Source organism: Oncorhynchus kisutch, linkage group LG8, assembly GCF_002021735.2.
Source record: "Oncorhynchus kisutch isolate 150728-3 linkage group LG8, Okis_V2, whole genome shotgun sequence".
Classification (NCBI taxonomy): Eukaryota; Metazoa; Chordata; class Actinopteri; order Salmoniformes; family Salmonidae; genus Oncorhynchus; species Oncorhynchus kisutch.
In genome coordinates, this window is record NC_034181.2 from 54266081 (window position 1) to 54284040 (window position 17960).

Consider the following 17960-nt stretch of genomic DNA (forward strand, 5'->3'; position numbering starts at 1 on the left):
GGAGTCTGAATACTTGCTGAATATACCGTACAGACTATAATTGGAATGAATTGAAAAATGGCTAACTTTAGCACCATCTGCAAAAACCATATGGAGCATTCCATCTACCTAGACAATGGATATTAGTGCATCTTGGGAAAAACTAGTGTGTTGGATATCGCATTTTGCACACCTGAAGTAAATGTTTTAAAAGTTTGATAACAGCCATAATTCATACTCAAAGAAAAGGACCTGTGTGCATACATTTCAGAAGAAAAACGGCCAAATGTATACAAATATTTATACGAATCTTCATTTGTATAAACCAGCTGACACTGTAGAGGTGTGTTAGAGAGTAACTGTGTACTCTGCTCCCAGATATCTCTCAGCGGTCAGACACTTTGACCAGCAAACCCTCCAAGCCACTGTTTCCCTAATCAAATACTCACTCGATTGGCAAACAGTAAACTACTAGCCTGAGCCTCCCTCACTACACCCGATGACTCTTAACCCCACCATCAACACACTACGGTGTCACTAATGCACAGCTCTGCGTGTGTGTGTGTGTGTGTGTGTGTGTGTGTGTGTGTGTGTGTGTGTGTGTGTGTGTGTGTGTGTGTGTGTGTGTGTGAGAGAGAGATCCTTTGCATGGCACAGTGTGTGTTGGGATGCACACTAGTGTTGATGCAAATGTCCACTTCCCTTCCATTCCATGCGTAAAACACATTGTAGCCCATCTATAACAAATGGCTATGTAGCACAAGATGGTACAATGGTAAGTGATAGCAAGATGACATTGCGTAAGTATTTTGTGTTTGGTCCCAAAAAACACCCACCAAATTAACTTTGAAAGGACAGTTAGACTGATAGATTTCAAGAAAGTTTGGAGTAAATCTGTATATGTTTGACTCTCAGTGGAACACTAAGGGCTGGCCTCCCAGAACCAGATTAAGCCTGTTATTGAATTAAAAAGCACTTTCAATTTAGGAACCCCATTGTGCATGCTTTTTAGTCCAGGACTAGGCTTAATCTGTGTCCAGGAAACCTCTTACTTGAAAGCAAAATAGATTGTGTGATGAGTGATGTTATTGTGATGATGGCATGTTGTTCACATTGTCTGTGTTTGTCTGTGAGCACTGTATGGACTCATTCTAAGGTATGCTTTTATTGTGGTGATTAGGATAGTTACCAGGAGCTTGGAAGGCAAGACATTATGTTTTGTCGTACTCTGAAATGCTGCTCATCCCTTCCTCTTCCATCCTCTCCTCCCCCCCTTTTCTCCAGAAAGAGAGCAATTGGGTATGCGGGCTTTTGTTACAGGCCTGCTCTACCACTTCCTATTTCTACTAATCATCTCCTAATCAAGACCTTGACTAGCTAAATCAGGAGGGTTTAGAGCAGGGCCGGAACACAAACCTGCACTCAGTGACTCTCTAGGAAGCAGATTTGACCACCCCTGCCCCAAACCTGGTCTTTTTAGCACTCACCCTTCCAGAGCTCAAGCTAGCCCTCCTATGTCACCACTCTCACCCAAACCAGGTAGAACAGAGACTCAAAAGCCCACTGGTTTTATGTGAACCCTACATTTCATTTATTTAATTTTTTTATGGATTACTGTTGTTTCCCAACCTTAGGTCTCCTAACTTAGCACTTTGACACTGATGCGCCATCGCCTCAGCCTCGAGACAGTGTTAATGTACATACTAACAGTCTAACACATGTAATCAAATCCTCTTTATTTATTATTACCACCCACGTGGCTTTTATGAGTCTCCTTTCTACCTCCTGGAGCGTCACCTTCAGTCCTTTCCTCATCACCACCCTTTCCTTCCCGTCACCCTCTCCTCCTTCCTCACGTTAACCCCATTGCTCATTCGCTGTTTGTTCTCTCTCTCTCTCTCTTTTTTTTCTTTTCTTCCCGTCTGTGTACCTAGGCAGCCCGTTGAGTAACTTCTTTGACGTAATTAAACAACTTTTTTCAGACGAGAAGAGCAGCCAGGCGTCGCACAACGCCCCTGGCACGCCCGGCACAGCTAGCCCCGCCCCTGCCAAGCATGCCCCCGGCAGCAGGCGAAATGAGTCATGTCCCCTGCCCACTCAGCCCCAGCCCACCCAGCCCACTGACTCTAAATGCCCCCCGCCTCCGGGCAAAGACAAACAAACAAAGATGGCCGCCGTCAGCCGGACTGGGGAACAACCTTAAGACCGGAGAGAAGTAGCTAGCTCTCTGTTGCATGACTAGATAATAACCACCTGTTATCAGGTCGTTCAAAACCCAATACAAAGCCCACAAGAGTGTGTGAGAGATGAGAAATGAAATGAGAGATGCTGCTGGTTTCTTTGCTTTAGTCAGTAGGCTTAGTGTGTTTGTGTCTTGAAAAAAATCAACTTTTGATTATCGCCGAGATGATAAACTTTTGTACTGTGTAATAATGGAATGACTACAATTTTAGTTTAGCAATCGACCATTGATCAGTATTTGACAATATTAAGTACCACATGTAGCCATGTTTCTTTTCTGTTCCTCTATCCTCTCGTCCCGTTCCCACGCCGTGGGGTGTGTGTGTCGGTGTGTGTGTGTGTCTCCTCTGCTCTGTGATGATGGCTTGACCTTGTCTCTACCACCAGGGATCATCACTAAAACCTATTAGAGAAACAAGATGGAGGGCAGTGTGTGTGTCCCAACCTGGGGCACTTTGTCAACAACGGGAGTAAGTGAGCCAGAGGCGGAGGACAAGAGAAAGACTTCACATACTTCACACTGCTGTCCCCCTCCTCCCCATGCACCCCTCCTGCTTTCCACCTGCGCGCACACACACACACACACACACACACACACACACACACACACACACACACACACACACACACACACACATACACTAAACATTAGAGTACTAGAGACTCTCTCATCATCGTGACAGACACCCAGAGACATATTAGCCGAAGAGTTGGAGAAAAGCCTTAAAAAGACAATGATGTTTGTCAAACCTATACTACACACATCCTCTCTCCTCCTTTCTCTCCTCCTTGTCTATCCTCCTATACACACACACACACACGCACACACACCTGGGGGATGTAAGGACTTGCGCACAAAGACGAATGGAAGTAGAACCACTGGCTCCTATGAAAGTTGGAGAGAGGTGGCGCGACTCTTGGAAGTTGGATGGACGTTGGCTGAACGTTGGCTAAACGTTGGCTGGATTGTAATTCTTTTTAATGTAGTCCTTCTTTGTGAACTACAGGATTTTAACACTTTAGACTTCTTCAGACTCTGTGTCATTGCTGTAAATGAAATGAAATTGAGTTAATTAACTTTGGGTGGGCAATGGGGAGGGAGGGGTACACAAATGAATGATCTATTCTGTTGTACAGACTAACTATGTTCCCATATGTACAACGTTTGTGTAGTTGTGACATTATGTTTAGCTAAGAATTGTGTTAACTTATCACTATATTTTTGTGTTTTCTACTTGTTCGACCTGTTTTATCGATTAAATGTATTTTATTTTCGGTTCCCTTTTGAGGGATGAATCATTTCAGGGTTTTTATTTTCTTCCATTTTGTTTTGCCCGTGTTCTTTTGAAATATCTGCAGGATTCAGACAACAGTGGACATAATTATTGTGTATATTTGTTTCCCTTATTGTCTTTTTTTGTCATGTTTGTTTTAATTTATTCTGGGTTATTTATATAAATGATGGAGAAAATGTACTAGATAATTTAAAGATTGTTTTTTTTGTCATGTTTAATTTATTGATCATTGAGAATTCACTAAATGTTTTTGTGAACATTCATTTTTTTTTCCAGCTTTGGATGAGAAAGCTTGTAATATATACATTTGGCAAATGATTTACGGTAATTTAAGAATGTAGATTAGTCTCTTTGAGAGGAACGAGCCCTCTGTTGATAATAATTGTGCGTTCCTTCTCGTTGTGTGTGTACGACGACAAAGGCAACCCTCCAGCCACTTGCCTTGTAAATACAAAAAAGATTGCAAACAAACTTATTTAAAAAACCAAGGGGATTCCTACTCTTAGCTTTGACCTTGTATTGTCGTTTGCATGTCCAACATTTGTCTTTTCTTTGCATGTTGTTGTTGGAATTGTTCTGTCCCTTTTCCCTCTTTCCCCCCTTCTTTCTGTCTTTCTTTCTTTCTTTCTTTCTTTCCAGTCTCTAAATTTGTTTCTCTTATTTTTATTTTCTCTCACCACTTCGGTTGTTTGTTCGTCTTTGCGTTCTTTCTCGCAACCTCCCTTCTCCTTCCTTATACTACTGTGCACATTTACTGTGCAATGCATCCTCTGCACACACACACACACAGTTACACACACACACACACACACACACACACACACACACACACACACACCGTTTCTCTCAAAGAGAGACCTGATACTCTGGTCACGAACTCTGTCTGGGGTGGGAATTGGTATCAGAGAGATAAAAATAAAGCAATACCTATTAGTGTTATTCTTTCTATTTTGTACTATTGGGTAGCCAGGCCACACAGGACGATGGACATACAGTAGAACACAACACCAGGAGCGCTGGTATTTAGCAGGAAACCACTGGCAATGTATCCCCTTGTGACATAACTGTGAACAACTTCAGTGCAAAAGGAAATAAATCTGTTGACTTTGGAATTGCGTGGTGGTGATGTCTGATTTTAGCCTACACACTTCCATGGGCGCATGTTATTCTAAAAGGGGCTAATATAGAAATGCTGATGGTAATTATTGTGAGCTAAATGTTTGGCATACTGTATGTACAGTAGAATAAAATATTCAGAGTTCTGTTCTTCCTGTCCAATATCTATCTCCTCTAGTTCCATCAACACGAGAGAGGATGGACTCTAGTAAGTAACAGCAGCCTCTAAATGCTTCATTTCCTACCAACAGAGTCTCAGTAGCTGCTATTGTATTGGCGGTATATCCATAAATCTTCATCATATTCTAGATCAATTCCAGCCATAGTACGTTGCATCCATTTCCTCTCTTAAGCAATGGACATTTTCTAGATTTCATGTCGGTCGCATGGAACAAGTCCCACACATCACTAGATGGCAGCAGTACTTCTCCAGTTATCCATCGATCCTCCTTCCTGCTCGCTGGGCTACATGAGGAACTGATGGTGAGTTTGCGTTCAACAACTGCAAAACTCTTTATGCTTCAAGCGCTAACTTTTTGCAGCACCTTCAGTTGTCCTTTCACTGTTTGTGGCACGTGTGGCAAGAAGCTGCTAACTACCCTAGCTTCTCTAACCATCACACTGAAACTAAAGTAATTGTCTTAGCAGTACCTTGGGCATTCATAGGGGCAGAGAGTGCAGGTTTGAGGGGCAGTAGGATCACAGTAAAGGTGTTCTGTCCGGTGGCAGCTTCACCTAAGCCCTGCCTCTCCTCTCCTTCATGACAGAGTACCATTCATCTCCAGGGTACCATTTATCTCCAGGCCTGCTGGTATGTCTGTCCTTCTCCCCACATGGGGTCCATCTCAATATTTGAATGTGGCCTCCTCTCCTCATCCTCATCATCGTCCTGACGTGGTCCACTCCGGGGCTCTGTCTTTGGAGGAAGCTGGTCCCGACATACCCCTCCCAGGAGCAGCCTGTGGAAGTCCTCTCTCTCCAGGAGCTGTTCCACGTGCTGCAGGAAGACACCTTCACAGAACCTTCTGAGCTCTGCCGCCCCGTGATCCTGTACAGAGACAGAGAGCAGAATCTCACACTGCCTCTCTAGCACCTTCAGCTGGAAGAAACAGACCACTGGCGGCAGCTGCTGACAGAGGAGCAGAGCATACTTCCATCACAAGTCCAAACATTCAATTACACTTTCCCAAAGTGCTTACATTTTATGAGTGACCTCCACTATGTTGTCTTTCCACTCCTCAATGACAAGTGATAGTGGGGGCCATTCCTAAAGCTAACCACTGTGGTAAATGTTTGGATCAACAATGGGATGGATGTATGAATGAAGTTCTATCAGTGTAAATGAGGATGCATTTTTTTTACCTCCACAGCGTCAGTCTGTGACAGCCTCAGCCCTTCAGTCCCTCCACAGTACAGACAACTCATCATCCTCTGGAAGGTGCTGTATTTGATGTCAGAGATGTGGATGGTGCCGGTGTTCGACCCACGGAAACTCAGCAGAGACCGAAACCTGACAGAGACAAAAGAGACTTGATAACCAACTTGTGGCCTCAAAAGCTCAGGTTGCCCTGAAAACTCTAGAGCCTGCACTCGAAGGTCATACTTGATGATGAGCATACTATTCATTCAGTCTCAGGCTGCCACCTCAGGTGTGAGGAGGGAAGTGCTAGCTCACCTCTTGGAGGCAGACATGAGGAGGACCCTGTGGGCGTAGAAGGGACGGCCTTCCACGAACAACATTACGTCAGACATCTCTGGGTTGTTCAGGAAATGAGCATTTGGTGGAGGAGAGCGAGCGAGCGAAGTGACGTTTACACCGCTTAGAGTCAGGAACATACATTGAAATGCATGTACACCACTAAGCATGATTTACACAGTTACACTTGCTAAAATGTAGTGAAAACTCAGGACCCTAAAAATCTGAACAACTAAACAGACTGTAGTTTGTTCCATCTCGAGAGAGAGAGTACGCCGGTCTTCATACCTAGCTGCGTGGAGAGAGCGAGGTCCATCGGAGGAACAGAGGGAGTAGGAGCAGAGCCGTAGCAGCGAGAGAAGATGGCTGACAGTCTCTTGGTTATGGCATAGTCCTAAAGGGACATAATCATGTTCAGAAAGAGTTGTGATTTTATGTAACAGACATTGCAAGTTTCCTACCCATTTTATAACAACTGATTCGAGAATTTCTTAGACGTTGGATCGATTTGTCTGATTCATACTCTGCTTTTGGTTTAGGTTTCCCGGAACATCTACTCACTGAAAACTGTAGTCTACATGGTAAACCCAAACAACACCGACTGAAGGAGAAATTGGACTGCAAGTTCCAAGTTATGGACTGCAAGTCATGGCTACCTTGCTGGTTGCAAGCATGTTAAACAAGAGAGGTAGGGCGGGCGAGACCAGCTCCTGGCAGTGGTCCCCGTGGCCTGATAGTGGTGAAGTCTCTGAGGAGAGAGAGGGTCACCTCATTCCTGGGTAGCTGCTGGGCTACATGGAGGGACTCCAGCCACACGTGTAGCTTCCAGGGGACACCTGGGGAACAAATAAGGCCACAAATTAGGGTCCCAAGAGATGATTTACCTTGGTCAGTCATTGAGAAAAAAGTCTCGAACAACCTAAAGTGGATCAAATAATATTTCTGTGCTTTCGGAATGCATGATTCACAAGTCCTTCAGAAAACGATGATTATGGCATATACAAAATAAGTAGGCCTACCAACAATCCATACCCAGTGATCGTAGCTCCATGGTGACATCCAGGTAGCCGTGCACAGTGCTGTAGTAGGCAGCCTGCTGCTACTGAGGTAGACAGCAGGGCTACAAGGGCTGAGGCTGGGGGGAGGTAGTGAGCCAGCCTCCTCTTCCTTCTCCTGGAACCCCTCAGCCAGTATCTCCTGCAGAGAGAGAATGTCCTCCTTCCTCTGCTGGGGCTGAGTCAGAAGCCTCCTCAGGATGTCCCTGTAGGAGAGTAGGGGATGAGTATCCATTCATTCATTCAGTTCTGACTGAAGGAAATAGACAAGGAAAGAACAACACTTTAGACTATTGAGACATGGCCCAAGCCTGGACTAGTCAGACAGGTGCAGCTACCTGTGTCTGGGCGAAGCTGAAGCAGTTCATGTCCTCGTAGAGCGGGGATATAGGAGCGTTCCAATCATGCACTCTGCGGGTCGGCCCCATGGGCCAGCAGCAGGCTCACCATTTCATAGTTCCCAGCAGCAGAGGCCAGCTGTAGAGGAGTCTCAGCAGAGCTCTCCTGGCTGGAAGTAACAGCAGTGCCTTCCACATCTGCACCCACCTCCAACAGGAGCTATACAACACAGAAACCAAGAGGAATGGTTAGTACTACACTACACAGACAAAACCCCTTCCCACGGGGTATGCACAGTGGCACCATCAAGGCTGAGATGTATGAGTAAGAAACTATGTTAGACCCTTTCCACTGGGCAGTGAGGACTCACCTGAGATACCACGAGGTGTCCATGCAGCACAGCAAAGGTGAGGGCCACCCAACCACGACGGTCTGGGTGGACCGAGGGCTGTCTGGGGGAACAGCAAGGAACCTGAGAGAAGAATGGAAAACATTAAATATCTATGTATAAAATGTATATACATTTAAAGCTTTGGTAAACATTGCCATCAAGTGAAATGATCACGGTGGAGTAGAGGCAGTTTCAGCACAAAGCCCTTACATTACATGATTAGGCGAAATTCCAGTAGTTTTTCAAAAATCCCTGGTTTTCCAAGAAACCCTCTTTCGGAGGATTCCGGATTTCCTGCTCAACCCACTACATGATATACTATCTATATCACGTTATGATAATATCTAGAGAGTAGTAGTGTTTACCGCCATGTCCAGGTTGGCTCCAGCCTCCACCAGTATCTGGACCAGAGACTCGTCTCCACGCGAACATGTGTACATCAGAGTGGTCATACCCTGTAGGTCAGAGAATACACATCTCACTCTGAACAGTTTTATTGACTCTCTACACTCTCAAACACCAGTTCGAGACATACAGTATACGTCTTCAAACAGAAGACTGACAGGGAGGATAAATCCTCTGTCTCTTTTACCTTCCCTGTCAAAACCTACCATTCTTATATCTGAATATGTATATGTCCTACCCCTCTCCCCAACTCCCCTACCTCTATCCCCACCATGGATCTCTTTTTCCCTATCCCCAATCCTATCTGGTCATCCATAGTGTTAACCCCTGATGGTCCCAGTAGCTGTGTTGCCGGACCAATCAGGTCCGCTCTGCCACAGGTCAGCATGCGGAAGCCAGGATCCACCCTGAAGCTTCTCTGTAGCAGCCTTAGAGTCTGCACGCCTAAATGAGCTGGAGCAACACTCAGGCCTGGGAGAGAGGGAGAGACAAGAGGATAAGGAGGGAGAGAGGGAGTGACAAGAGGATAAGGAGAGAGAGAGGCTACAATGAAAACTTCCAACATTCATAACTCTTCGATAATGACGGCAGGCCTACTGTTATGTAATGGTTTCACAGTATGGTTCAGCATCTTTCTATTGCATGTTACAGTACGTTACAGATACGTTCACCGGCCAGTTTATTAGGTACACCACCCCATTCAAGAAAATGGATTGCTCCTACAGACAGTAAGTCACGTGGCCGTGGCTCGCTATATAAAGCAGGCAGACAGGCATCGAGGCATTCAGTTACTGTTCGAATGACCATCCGAATGGGCCAAAGTGTGACCTAAGCGAATGGTGTGTAAAACAAAAAACATCCCGTCAGTGGCAGTTCTGTGGGTGAAAAAAGCTTGTTGACGAGAATGGCAAGAATCGTGCAAGCTGACAGGTGGGCCACAACAGTGACGCAGTACAACAGTGGTGTGCAGAACGGCATCTTGGAACTCACAACTCGTTGATCCTTGTCACGGATGGGCTATTGCAACAGAAGGGTTCCACTCCTATCAGCTAAATACAAGAAGAAGTGGCTCCAGTGGGCACGTGATCCCCAACACTGGACAATTGAGGAGTGGAAAAATTGCCTGGAACATGACAGCGAGTTCAGTTTACTTGAGTGGCAGCGAGTTCAGTTTACTAGGTCAGTCCCCAGACCTCAACCCAATAGAGCGTCTTTGTGTGTTTTCGACACCTTTTAGAATGTCCCAAAGAATTCTGGCTGTTCTGGAGGCAAAGGGGGGTCCAACCCAGTACTAGATGGGTGTACCTAATAAACTGGCTGGTGAGTGTATGCCATTAAATATGCAACGCTCAGTGTGTTTCTACCTCAGCGGTCTGGGCTCACAGTCCAATCCTGGGAGGAGCTGTCTGGTGGTCTGTCTGACATCATCGCTGTCCACCAATATGCTGCGGCGGTGCTCCGCGTGCAACACGGCAACTCGTATCCACTCCATCAGAGGGGGAAGGAGCATAAACAGTCTGTGGGGAGGAGCAAAGATTCAAGCAATGAAGTAATATAATTCATTCACTTTCCTCAATGACTCAAAATCCCATAACGCCTTCAAATCTGCCATAAAGGTCCAATTCCTCAGCCTTTTTTACAAAAACAACTACTTAATTTCCTGCAGTGGGCTATAAAACAGGTTCACGCAGGGTGCTTTTTGGTAGGGCACCTTTTTACTGTTAACAAAGGACTATAAATAGAACACTGGTTCCCTGATGTGATGTTTGTTTTAGAACATCCGGTCTCTTCACCTCCCCAGAGCACAGAGGCAGGTCGTTACGGCAAAGATCTGTATATAATGTCGAGATGCTCATGTCTCCGCTCTATCAATAGGAGTCGTTGTCCCAAATGCAGAAATGCAGGCGACAAGCCCATACAACTTATTTTGGACAGATTTTGCGCGCTTCACCTCTTCCTCTCTGGTTATGGTTACTGAGATCACAGGGCTCAACAGAGACACGGAGCTGAGTCTAACTGGAAGCTAACAGGTTAATGGGGCATGTGATTATAATTGGTACCAGGTGGAGGGAAACAATATCTCTGTGTGCCTAAGCATACAAGAAGGCACATGCACACACACAGCACTCACGCACACGCACACACGCACACGCACACACACACACACACACACACACACACACACACACACACACACACACACACACACACACACACACACACACACACACACACACACACACACACACACACACACAGCCCATACCTCTCTCTGCTCAGGGCCATCCTGGGGGGCTCTAGATTTGGGTTCTCCAGTGATTCCATCTGTGGGCTAAACAGGAAGTAGTCGTAGAGGCATGGCATCGGGCGCCCAGAATACTGAATGCTGATTAGCTGGGTGAATAGGGCTGACGGAGGGGTATACCGCGCGATGGCGCTGTATGTGGTGCATGGACTGTGACACCAGGTCACCTGAGAGTCACACACACATTCAGTCTGATACAAATCCATAAAACCTCAGCTATACATGATCAATTAACGTTTTATGACTGGGGGGCAGTATTGAGTAGCTTGGATGAATAAGGTGCCTAAAGTAAACGGCCTGCTCCTCAGTCTCAGTTTCTAATATATGCATTTTATTATTAGTATTGGATAGAAAACACTCTAAAGTTTCTACAACTGTTTGAATGATGTCTGTGAGTATAACAGAACTCATATGGCAAGCAAAATCCTGAGTTGAAATCAAAACAGGAAGTCAGAAATCTGAGCTTTGTATGTATTCACCAGAGTCCCCAATGAAATCCCCTTGAGATATGAATGATGTTGCACTGCCTAGGGGTTCCACTAGATGTCAACCATCAATAGAAATTATAATGAGACTTCTATGAAAAAATATAAATATAAATATAAATATTCTATATAAAAACATCCTAATGATTGATTCTGTACTTAGTTTGAAATGTTTCTTCTACCAGTAATATCACTTTTTGATGTTTTTGTCCGATATAACGCTGACCAGAATTAGCGTTTGGATATGTATACCAAACAGGCTAACAAAAGAAGGTATTTTTACATAAATACCGGACATTTTCGAACAAAACAAACATTTATTGTGGACCTGGGATTCCTGGAGTGTTTTCTGATGTAGATCATCAAAGGTAAGGGAATATTTATCATGTCATTTTTTGTTAATGTTGACGCCATCTTTGCAGCTGTGGTGTTTTTACTTCTGAGCGCCGTCTCTGATTATTACATGGGTTTCTTTAAAAAATCTGACACAGCGGTTCCATTAAGGAGAGGTATATCTATAATTCCATGTGTATAACTTGTATTATCATCTACATTTATGATGAGTATTTCTGTTGAATGATGTGGCTATGCAAAATCACTGGATGTTTTTGGAACTAGTGAATGTAACGCCAATGTAAACTCAGATTTTCTGATATAAATATGAACTTTATCAAACAAAACATGCATGTATTGTGTAACATGAAGTCCTATGTGAGGAAGATTATCAAAGGTTAGTGATTAATTTTATCTCTATATGTGCTTTTTCTCTCTCTCTCTTTGGCTGGTAAAGTTGGCTGTGTATTTTAGTGAGTTGTTGGTGACCTAACATAATTGTTTGTGGTGCTTTCCCCGCAAATCCTATTTGAAATCGGACACTGTGGTGGGATTAACAACAAGACTACCTTGAAAACGATATAAAATACATGTATGCTTGAGGAATTTTAATTATGAGATTTCTGGTCTTTTGAATATGGCGCCCTGTACTTTCACTGGATGTTGTTATCACTCCCGGTAACGGGATCTCAGCCATAAGAAGTTTTTAAACATGGATGCTGCAGTTGTAGCGTGATGTACTGCAGTACCCATAATGCTCTGTATACCATATCCGTTTCCTTACCAATGCATTTTCAATGCAAAACAGAGCTACATTGCGGGTTTGCCCTTCATTTTCTGAGATATCACTGGTACATCGAATCAATTCTGTGTCTTATTATATCTCTCTGCAGATGAAACTTTACGAACGGTTCAACGATCTAATTCTCGGATACAGGTCATCAGATGCCAAGTTTGGGAGGAGTGTTGGGTTCAGCTGGGCTCAACAGCACGGTCTTCCCTATAGACCTTTAAATCAGGAATGGTGGTCCTCAGCCATAGCTATACCAGTCACTTACCACGCAACATATGTGGAAGGCATTAGAAGAGGTGCTTAAACCTAGCAACCAGAGAGCAGTGAGAGAATCTGCTCCTGTGAAAGAGATTGCAATCTTAAAATGACTACTTCCTTGTTTAATGAAGCTAAGGCTCCCGAAGTAGCCACAGTGTCTGTCAAAGTATATGCAGGTTTAAGTTAATATCATACTGTATTTACAGTATGTACTGTATATCCATATGGGTAGATATACTAGACCATCTTAAATATCTAGTGATAGCAATAAGCACCACAATTATGTTATTTTTTATTTATTTGTATCTTTCTATGTTGAAACAAACTGTATGTTGTCCCATTTAATTTATTTGCTTGGTCTCCAAGAATGAACAAGGGTGTGCACTGTTTCGCTAGGTGCTACTCCCAAGATGACCAGAGAGAAAAGGAACCACACGGAATTTGTTTGGTTTGTGGAAACAGGGGAGTGTGTGTGTGTGAGGGTGTTTGGGGTGTGTGCGTGGCAGAGGGAGCAAGGGGGTCTATAACACCCTGTGGCTGACGTGAATATACCCTTATGTTTTGGCAACACACAGTGGTCTGTTATGTAGCCTAATGTTTCAGTGAATACGACATCCCAGTCTGATTCTAATGAAGGGACCCTAGAAAAAGACCAAGGGTCAGATGTAAAAAAACAAACAGACAGTGAACAGGCTTAACTTCATTATGCTAACGTCAGACCTGAGACCAGTGTTGTTATCTACAATGGGCTGCTTTCACATTAATCGTAAAGCAGTGTTTCCCGACCAGTCCCTACTGGATTGTGGCTAAAGTGTTAGGCCAGGATTTAATCCAATCACACTTTGTCGACAATGCGCCATTTACAGGTCATTTCTGATTGAGCCGACATATGCTGCGTCACCTCGAGCACGGGAACATTGCCTTTTTTATTTTCTTATTTTTTTCACCTTTTTTTTAACCAGGTATATACATATACAACAACACAGTTACACATGGAGTAAAACAAATATACAGTCAATAATACAGTAGAAAAATAAGTCTATATACAATGTGAGCAAATGAGGTGAGATAAGGGAGGTAAAGGCAAAAAAAAAAAAAAAAGTGCATTGTTTTTGGCTAAAAACTAGTTTTGTCTATTTGAGAGGCTTTAGCTTGGCTGGGGCGCTTTAAAATGTTACGGGAACAACTGATTTACAGAAAGAGACATCTAAAGTAAGTTTACATTCTAACAAAATACATAAGACAAATGGACAGTTGGTTGGATTCAAAATAAGAATTTTGGGGGCCAGCTTTCAAAGTAAAGGGAAAGGGGGTACCTAGTCGACTGAAATGTGTTTTCCGCATTTAACCCAAACCCCTATGAATCAGAGAGGTGCGAGGGGTGCCTTAATCGACATCCACGCCAAGTAACCAATGGTGGTGTTCAGTACTGCCATACTTAGGTGCCCTAGTTTTAATGAAGATGAACAACAGAAGAACAAGACAGACTGGGGATGTTGGAGTAGCTGGAGTAGCAGCTGGAATAGCAGCTGGTAGCTCTCTGTATCTCTAAATGTGAAAGATGGACCTCTACTCAGAACCAGGTTGAACATGGTCAGTAGGAGTCTCCTGACTAGATAAGACTTATTGATCACATGCATAAGGACCAGATAGTTCCTCTCTGGCTAGGACTAAAGTGAGAGGAGTATGTGGGTGTTTGAGAAAGAGTGTGTGTGCGAGGGAATCTTTGAATGTAAAATGAAGAGAGTGTTTGAGTGAATGTGACGATTGAGAATGTGACACACACAGACACACACACACACTCACTGAGTTCTGTGATGCTGCCCACGCATGTGGCCAGAAGGGACTGTTCCAAGGTATGTAGCTCCAGGTGGGCATAGGCATCCTCCCTGCTCTCCATTGGTGCCCGGGGATCCTTTGTGTACGGACTGACATGGGCCGGCAGGGAAAGCTCACCACACACATTCTGTATACTTCTGGCCCTTCCTTGGACACTGTGCTATCTAACCTCCAAACGAGCTTCAATGCCATACAACACTCCTTCCGCGGCCTCCAACTGCTCTTAAATGCTAGTAAAACCAAATGCATGCTTTTCAACCATTCGCTGCCCGCACCTGCCAGCCCGACTGGAATCACCACCCTGGACGGTTCCGACCTAGAATATGTGGACAACTATAAATACCTAGGGGTCTGGCTAGACTGTAAACTCTCCTTCCAGAGTCATATTAAACATCTCCAATCCAAAATCAAATCTAGAATCTCGTATTTCTATTTCGCAACAAAGCCTCCTACACTCACGCCGCCAAACTTACCCTAGTAAAACTGACTATCCTACCGATCCTCGACTTTGGCGATGTCATCTACAAAATAGCTTCCAATACTCTACTCAGCAAACTGGATGCAGTCTATCACAGTGCCATAAATTTTGTTACCAAATCCCCTTATACCACCCACCACTGAGACCTGTATGCTCTAGTCGGCTGGCCCCTGCTACATATTCGTCGCCAGACCCACTGGCTGCAGGTCATCTATAAGTCTATGCTAGGTAAAGCTCCGCCTTATCTCAGTTCACTGGTCACGATAACAACACCCACCCATAGCACATGTTCCAGCAGGTACATCTCACTGATCATCCCCAAAGCCAACTCCTCATTTGGCCGCCTTTCCTTCAAGTTCTCTGCTGCCAGTGACTGGAACGAATTGCAAAAATCGCTGAAGTTGGAGACGTTTATTTCCCTCACCGACTTTAAACATCAACTATCTGAGCAGCTAACCGATCGCTGCAGCTGTACATAGTCCATCTGTAAATAGCCCACCCAATTTACCTACCTCATCCCCATACTGTTTTTATTTTATTTACTTTTCTGCTCTTTTGCACACCAGTATCTCTACTTGCACATGATCATATGCTCATTTATCACACAAGTGTTAATCTGCTGAATTGTAATAATTAGCTCCTATGGCCTATTTATTGCCTACCTCCTCATGCCTTTTACACACACTGTATATAGACTTTCTTTTTTCTACTGTGTCATTTACTTTTTTATTGTGTTATTGGCTTGTTTATTGTTTACTCCATGTGTAACTCTGTGTCGTGTCGTGGAAATTTCCTGTATTACCAAATCATGAGAGAGCAAACCACACACAAGTCAGAGTTATCATAAAGTCCATCTTTAATTATATGAGCTTCACCATAGCCCTGTGACTCTCAGATCAATTCAGTGTCTATCAATTAATTCTCTGAGAGTCCTTACATATTGGCAACTGAGATCCTTTATAGCAAAGACACACATAGCCAGACAGCACTGGCTATAAATTATCGTTCAGTTTGGTCTCTTAAACTAAGTTCTTATCTTGTTCTTGGTACCACTTAGGACCAAAAACATTACCTCATCCAATGGCATATATCAAATACACTCCCTCCTGGACAAGATCACAGAGAGATGTGACTGGCACACAGACATTGTGGAGCCACCTAACTGGTTCCCCATTAATCACCCCATCCCTTCACATGGTTTAGGAATAGTTTACAGACACATTCACAGATAAGACTAACCCGACCTCTCCCCTCTCTGGGCCCAAGTAATTTTCCCACATAAGCACGCTTATGAAAATGAATAAAACATCTTATTTATAAATGTTACCTAAAGAATTCTGATTCTACCACAACAGTTGTTGTCTGTGTCACACTGCTTTGATTTATCTTGGCCAGGTGGCAGTTGCAAATGAGAACTTGTTCTCAACTAGCCTACCTGGTTAAATAAAGGTAAAATAAATAAAAAATAAACTTGTACATACAAAATGTACACACAATTTTTTTTCTACAAATATATTTAAAAGATTTATAGGTATCAAAGGAACAGTTACTTAATCCCTCAATTTATTTCAGTATTAATGTAGTGTTTCAACTCACACTAACACTGTCAATGTCTGCCACCATGGTTCGACATCTGCACAAAAACACCCAGGACCACAGACGGACTATATAAAATGCTTACTTGGAGGAAATGGTTGAGTGCACTGCTCGTTACCTGGACAGTAATGTAATCAGGGAAAATAATGAGGGGATCATATTGGCTTTAGTTTGTTTTATGAACTAAGATTAACTCTGGGAGAGAAAATACGAAGGAGACATGGGGTTAGAGGGTAAATGTTTAGTTACTATTCACCTCTCTCTGTCCTCTTGTATGAGCTCTCTATATTCCTCTCTCTCTCTATTTTCCCACCTTTAAAATTTGAATTGAACCTTTCATTTATAACTTCAGGAAATGAGACAGATAATGCCGTGGTGCATGTGATCCCATCTTAACCATACCCCAAAATAAAATGTGATTTTCATCTGTAGGGTGCACTCTTAGAAAGAAAGCTGCTATATAGAACATAAAAGAGTTCTACCTGGAACCAAAAATGGTTCCACCTAGATCCAAAAAAAGTTATCCTATGGGGACAGCCGAAGAAGTCTTTCGGAACCCTTTTTTTTATAAGAGTGTAGTAATGGATTACCCTGACCAAAAGAGTTCCTTCTGCCCAGATGTTTGTCCTCCGCTGCCGTCGTACCTGGAGGAGAGCCTAGTCGGCCCTCCTGAAGACCACCTCCAGGTATCGATGACAAGCAGATCGCCATCGGACCCCGGCTCCCCGGTATCGTCTTTGGCAGAAACCCGGGATCTGCCCCGGGTGGAGTCTTGCAAACTGTCGGCCCTTTCCCCATCTCCAAGATCATTAGCCATAGAACTCTTTTGGAATCCTTTTTTTCTAAGAGTGTAGTAACAGAGTAGTAATGGAACGTTCAACCGTGTATTTCCCTGACCAAAAGGGGTTTTAACTAATCTCTTGCTTTCTCAATTACAGCCACACAAACCACAAAATAAGTCATCTGTGCAGTATATGACGCACACACCCACCCACAAATAGAAACACCCCTTACAGGGAGGTTTCCTAGAAACACAAATATAATACATACATGCGCACACATGCGCACACACACACATGCTCCCACACACACGCACACACACACACACACACACTTTGTGTGAGATGGGTATTTGCTGACTCCCTCGTCTTCTACACAATGAAAAAGACACCAAAAGCCAAAATACAAGCCAGGATAGCTCTGCTCTTTACAGGCATAGTATGCAAAGTTCCCTCCCCCAAGCCACGAGTCTTACTCAGCTATTTATATGAGTGTGGGAGAGGGCTGTGTATTATGTATTGATGTTGGATGACTAAGGATGTGTCCCAAATGGCCCCTTATTCATATTAGTATCAG

General features: G+C 43.8%; 1 protein-coding gene and 1 pseudogene across 5 annotated transcripts in view; one reads left to right on the forward strand and one right to left on the reverse strand.

Annotated features, from left to right (window-relative positions):
* LOC109895298 (serine/threonine-protein kinase BRSK2-like) overlaps positions 1-4627 on the forward strand; it is a 173983-nt gene extending 169356 nt beyond the window's left edge. For 3 of the 5 annotated variants that reach the window (XM_031830561.1, XM_031830562.1, XM_031830563.1), the window contains one exon: positions 1914-4627. In XM_031830561.1, the coding sequence (XP_031686421.1) occupies positions 1914-2182 (269 nt within the window). In that variant the 3' untranslated portion in view covers positions 2183-4627. The remainder of the gene's footprint in view (positions 1-1913) is intronic. The other 2 variants (XM_031830565.1, XM_031830564.1) reach the window with 1 other exon arrangement.
* Positions 4628-5424: 797 nt separating this feature from the next.
* LOC109895297 (ankyrin repeat and BTB/POZ domain-containing protein 2-like) lies at positions 5425-14591 on the reverse strand (annotated as a pseudogene).
* Positions 14592-17960: the final 3369 nt, after the last annotated feature.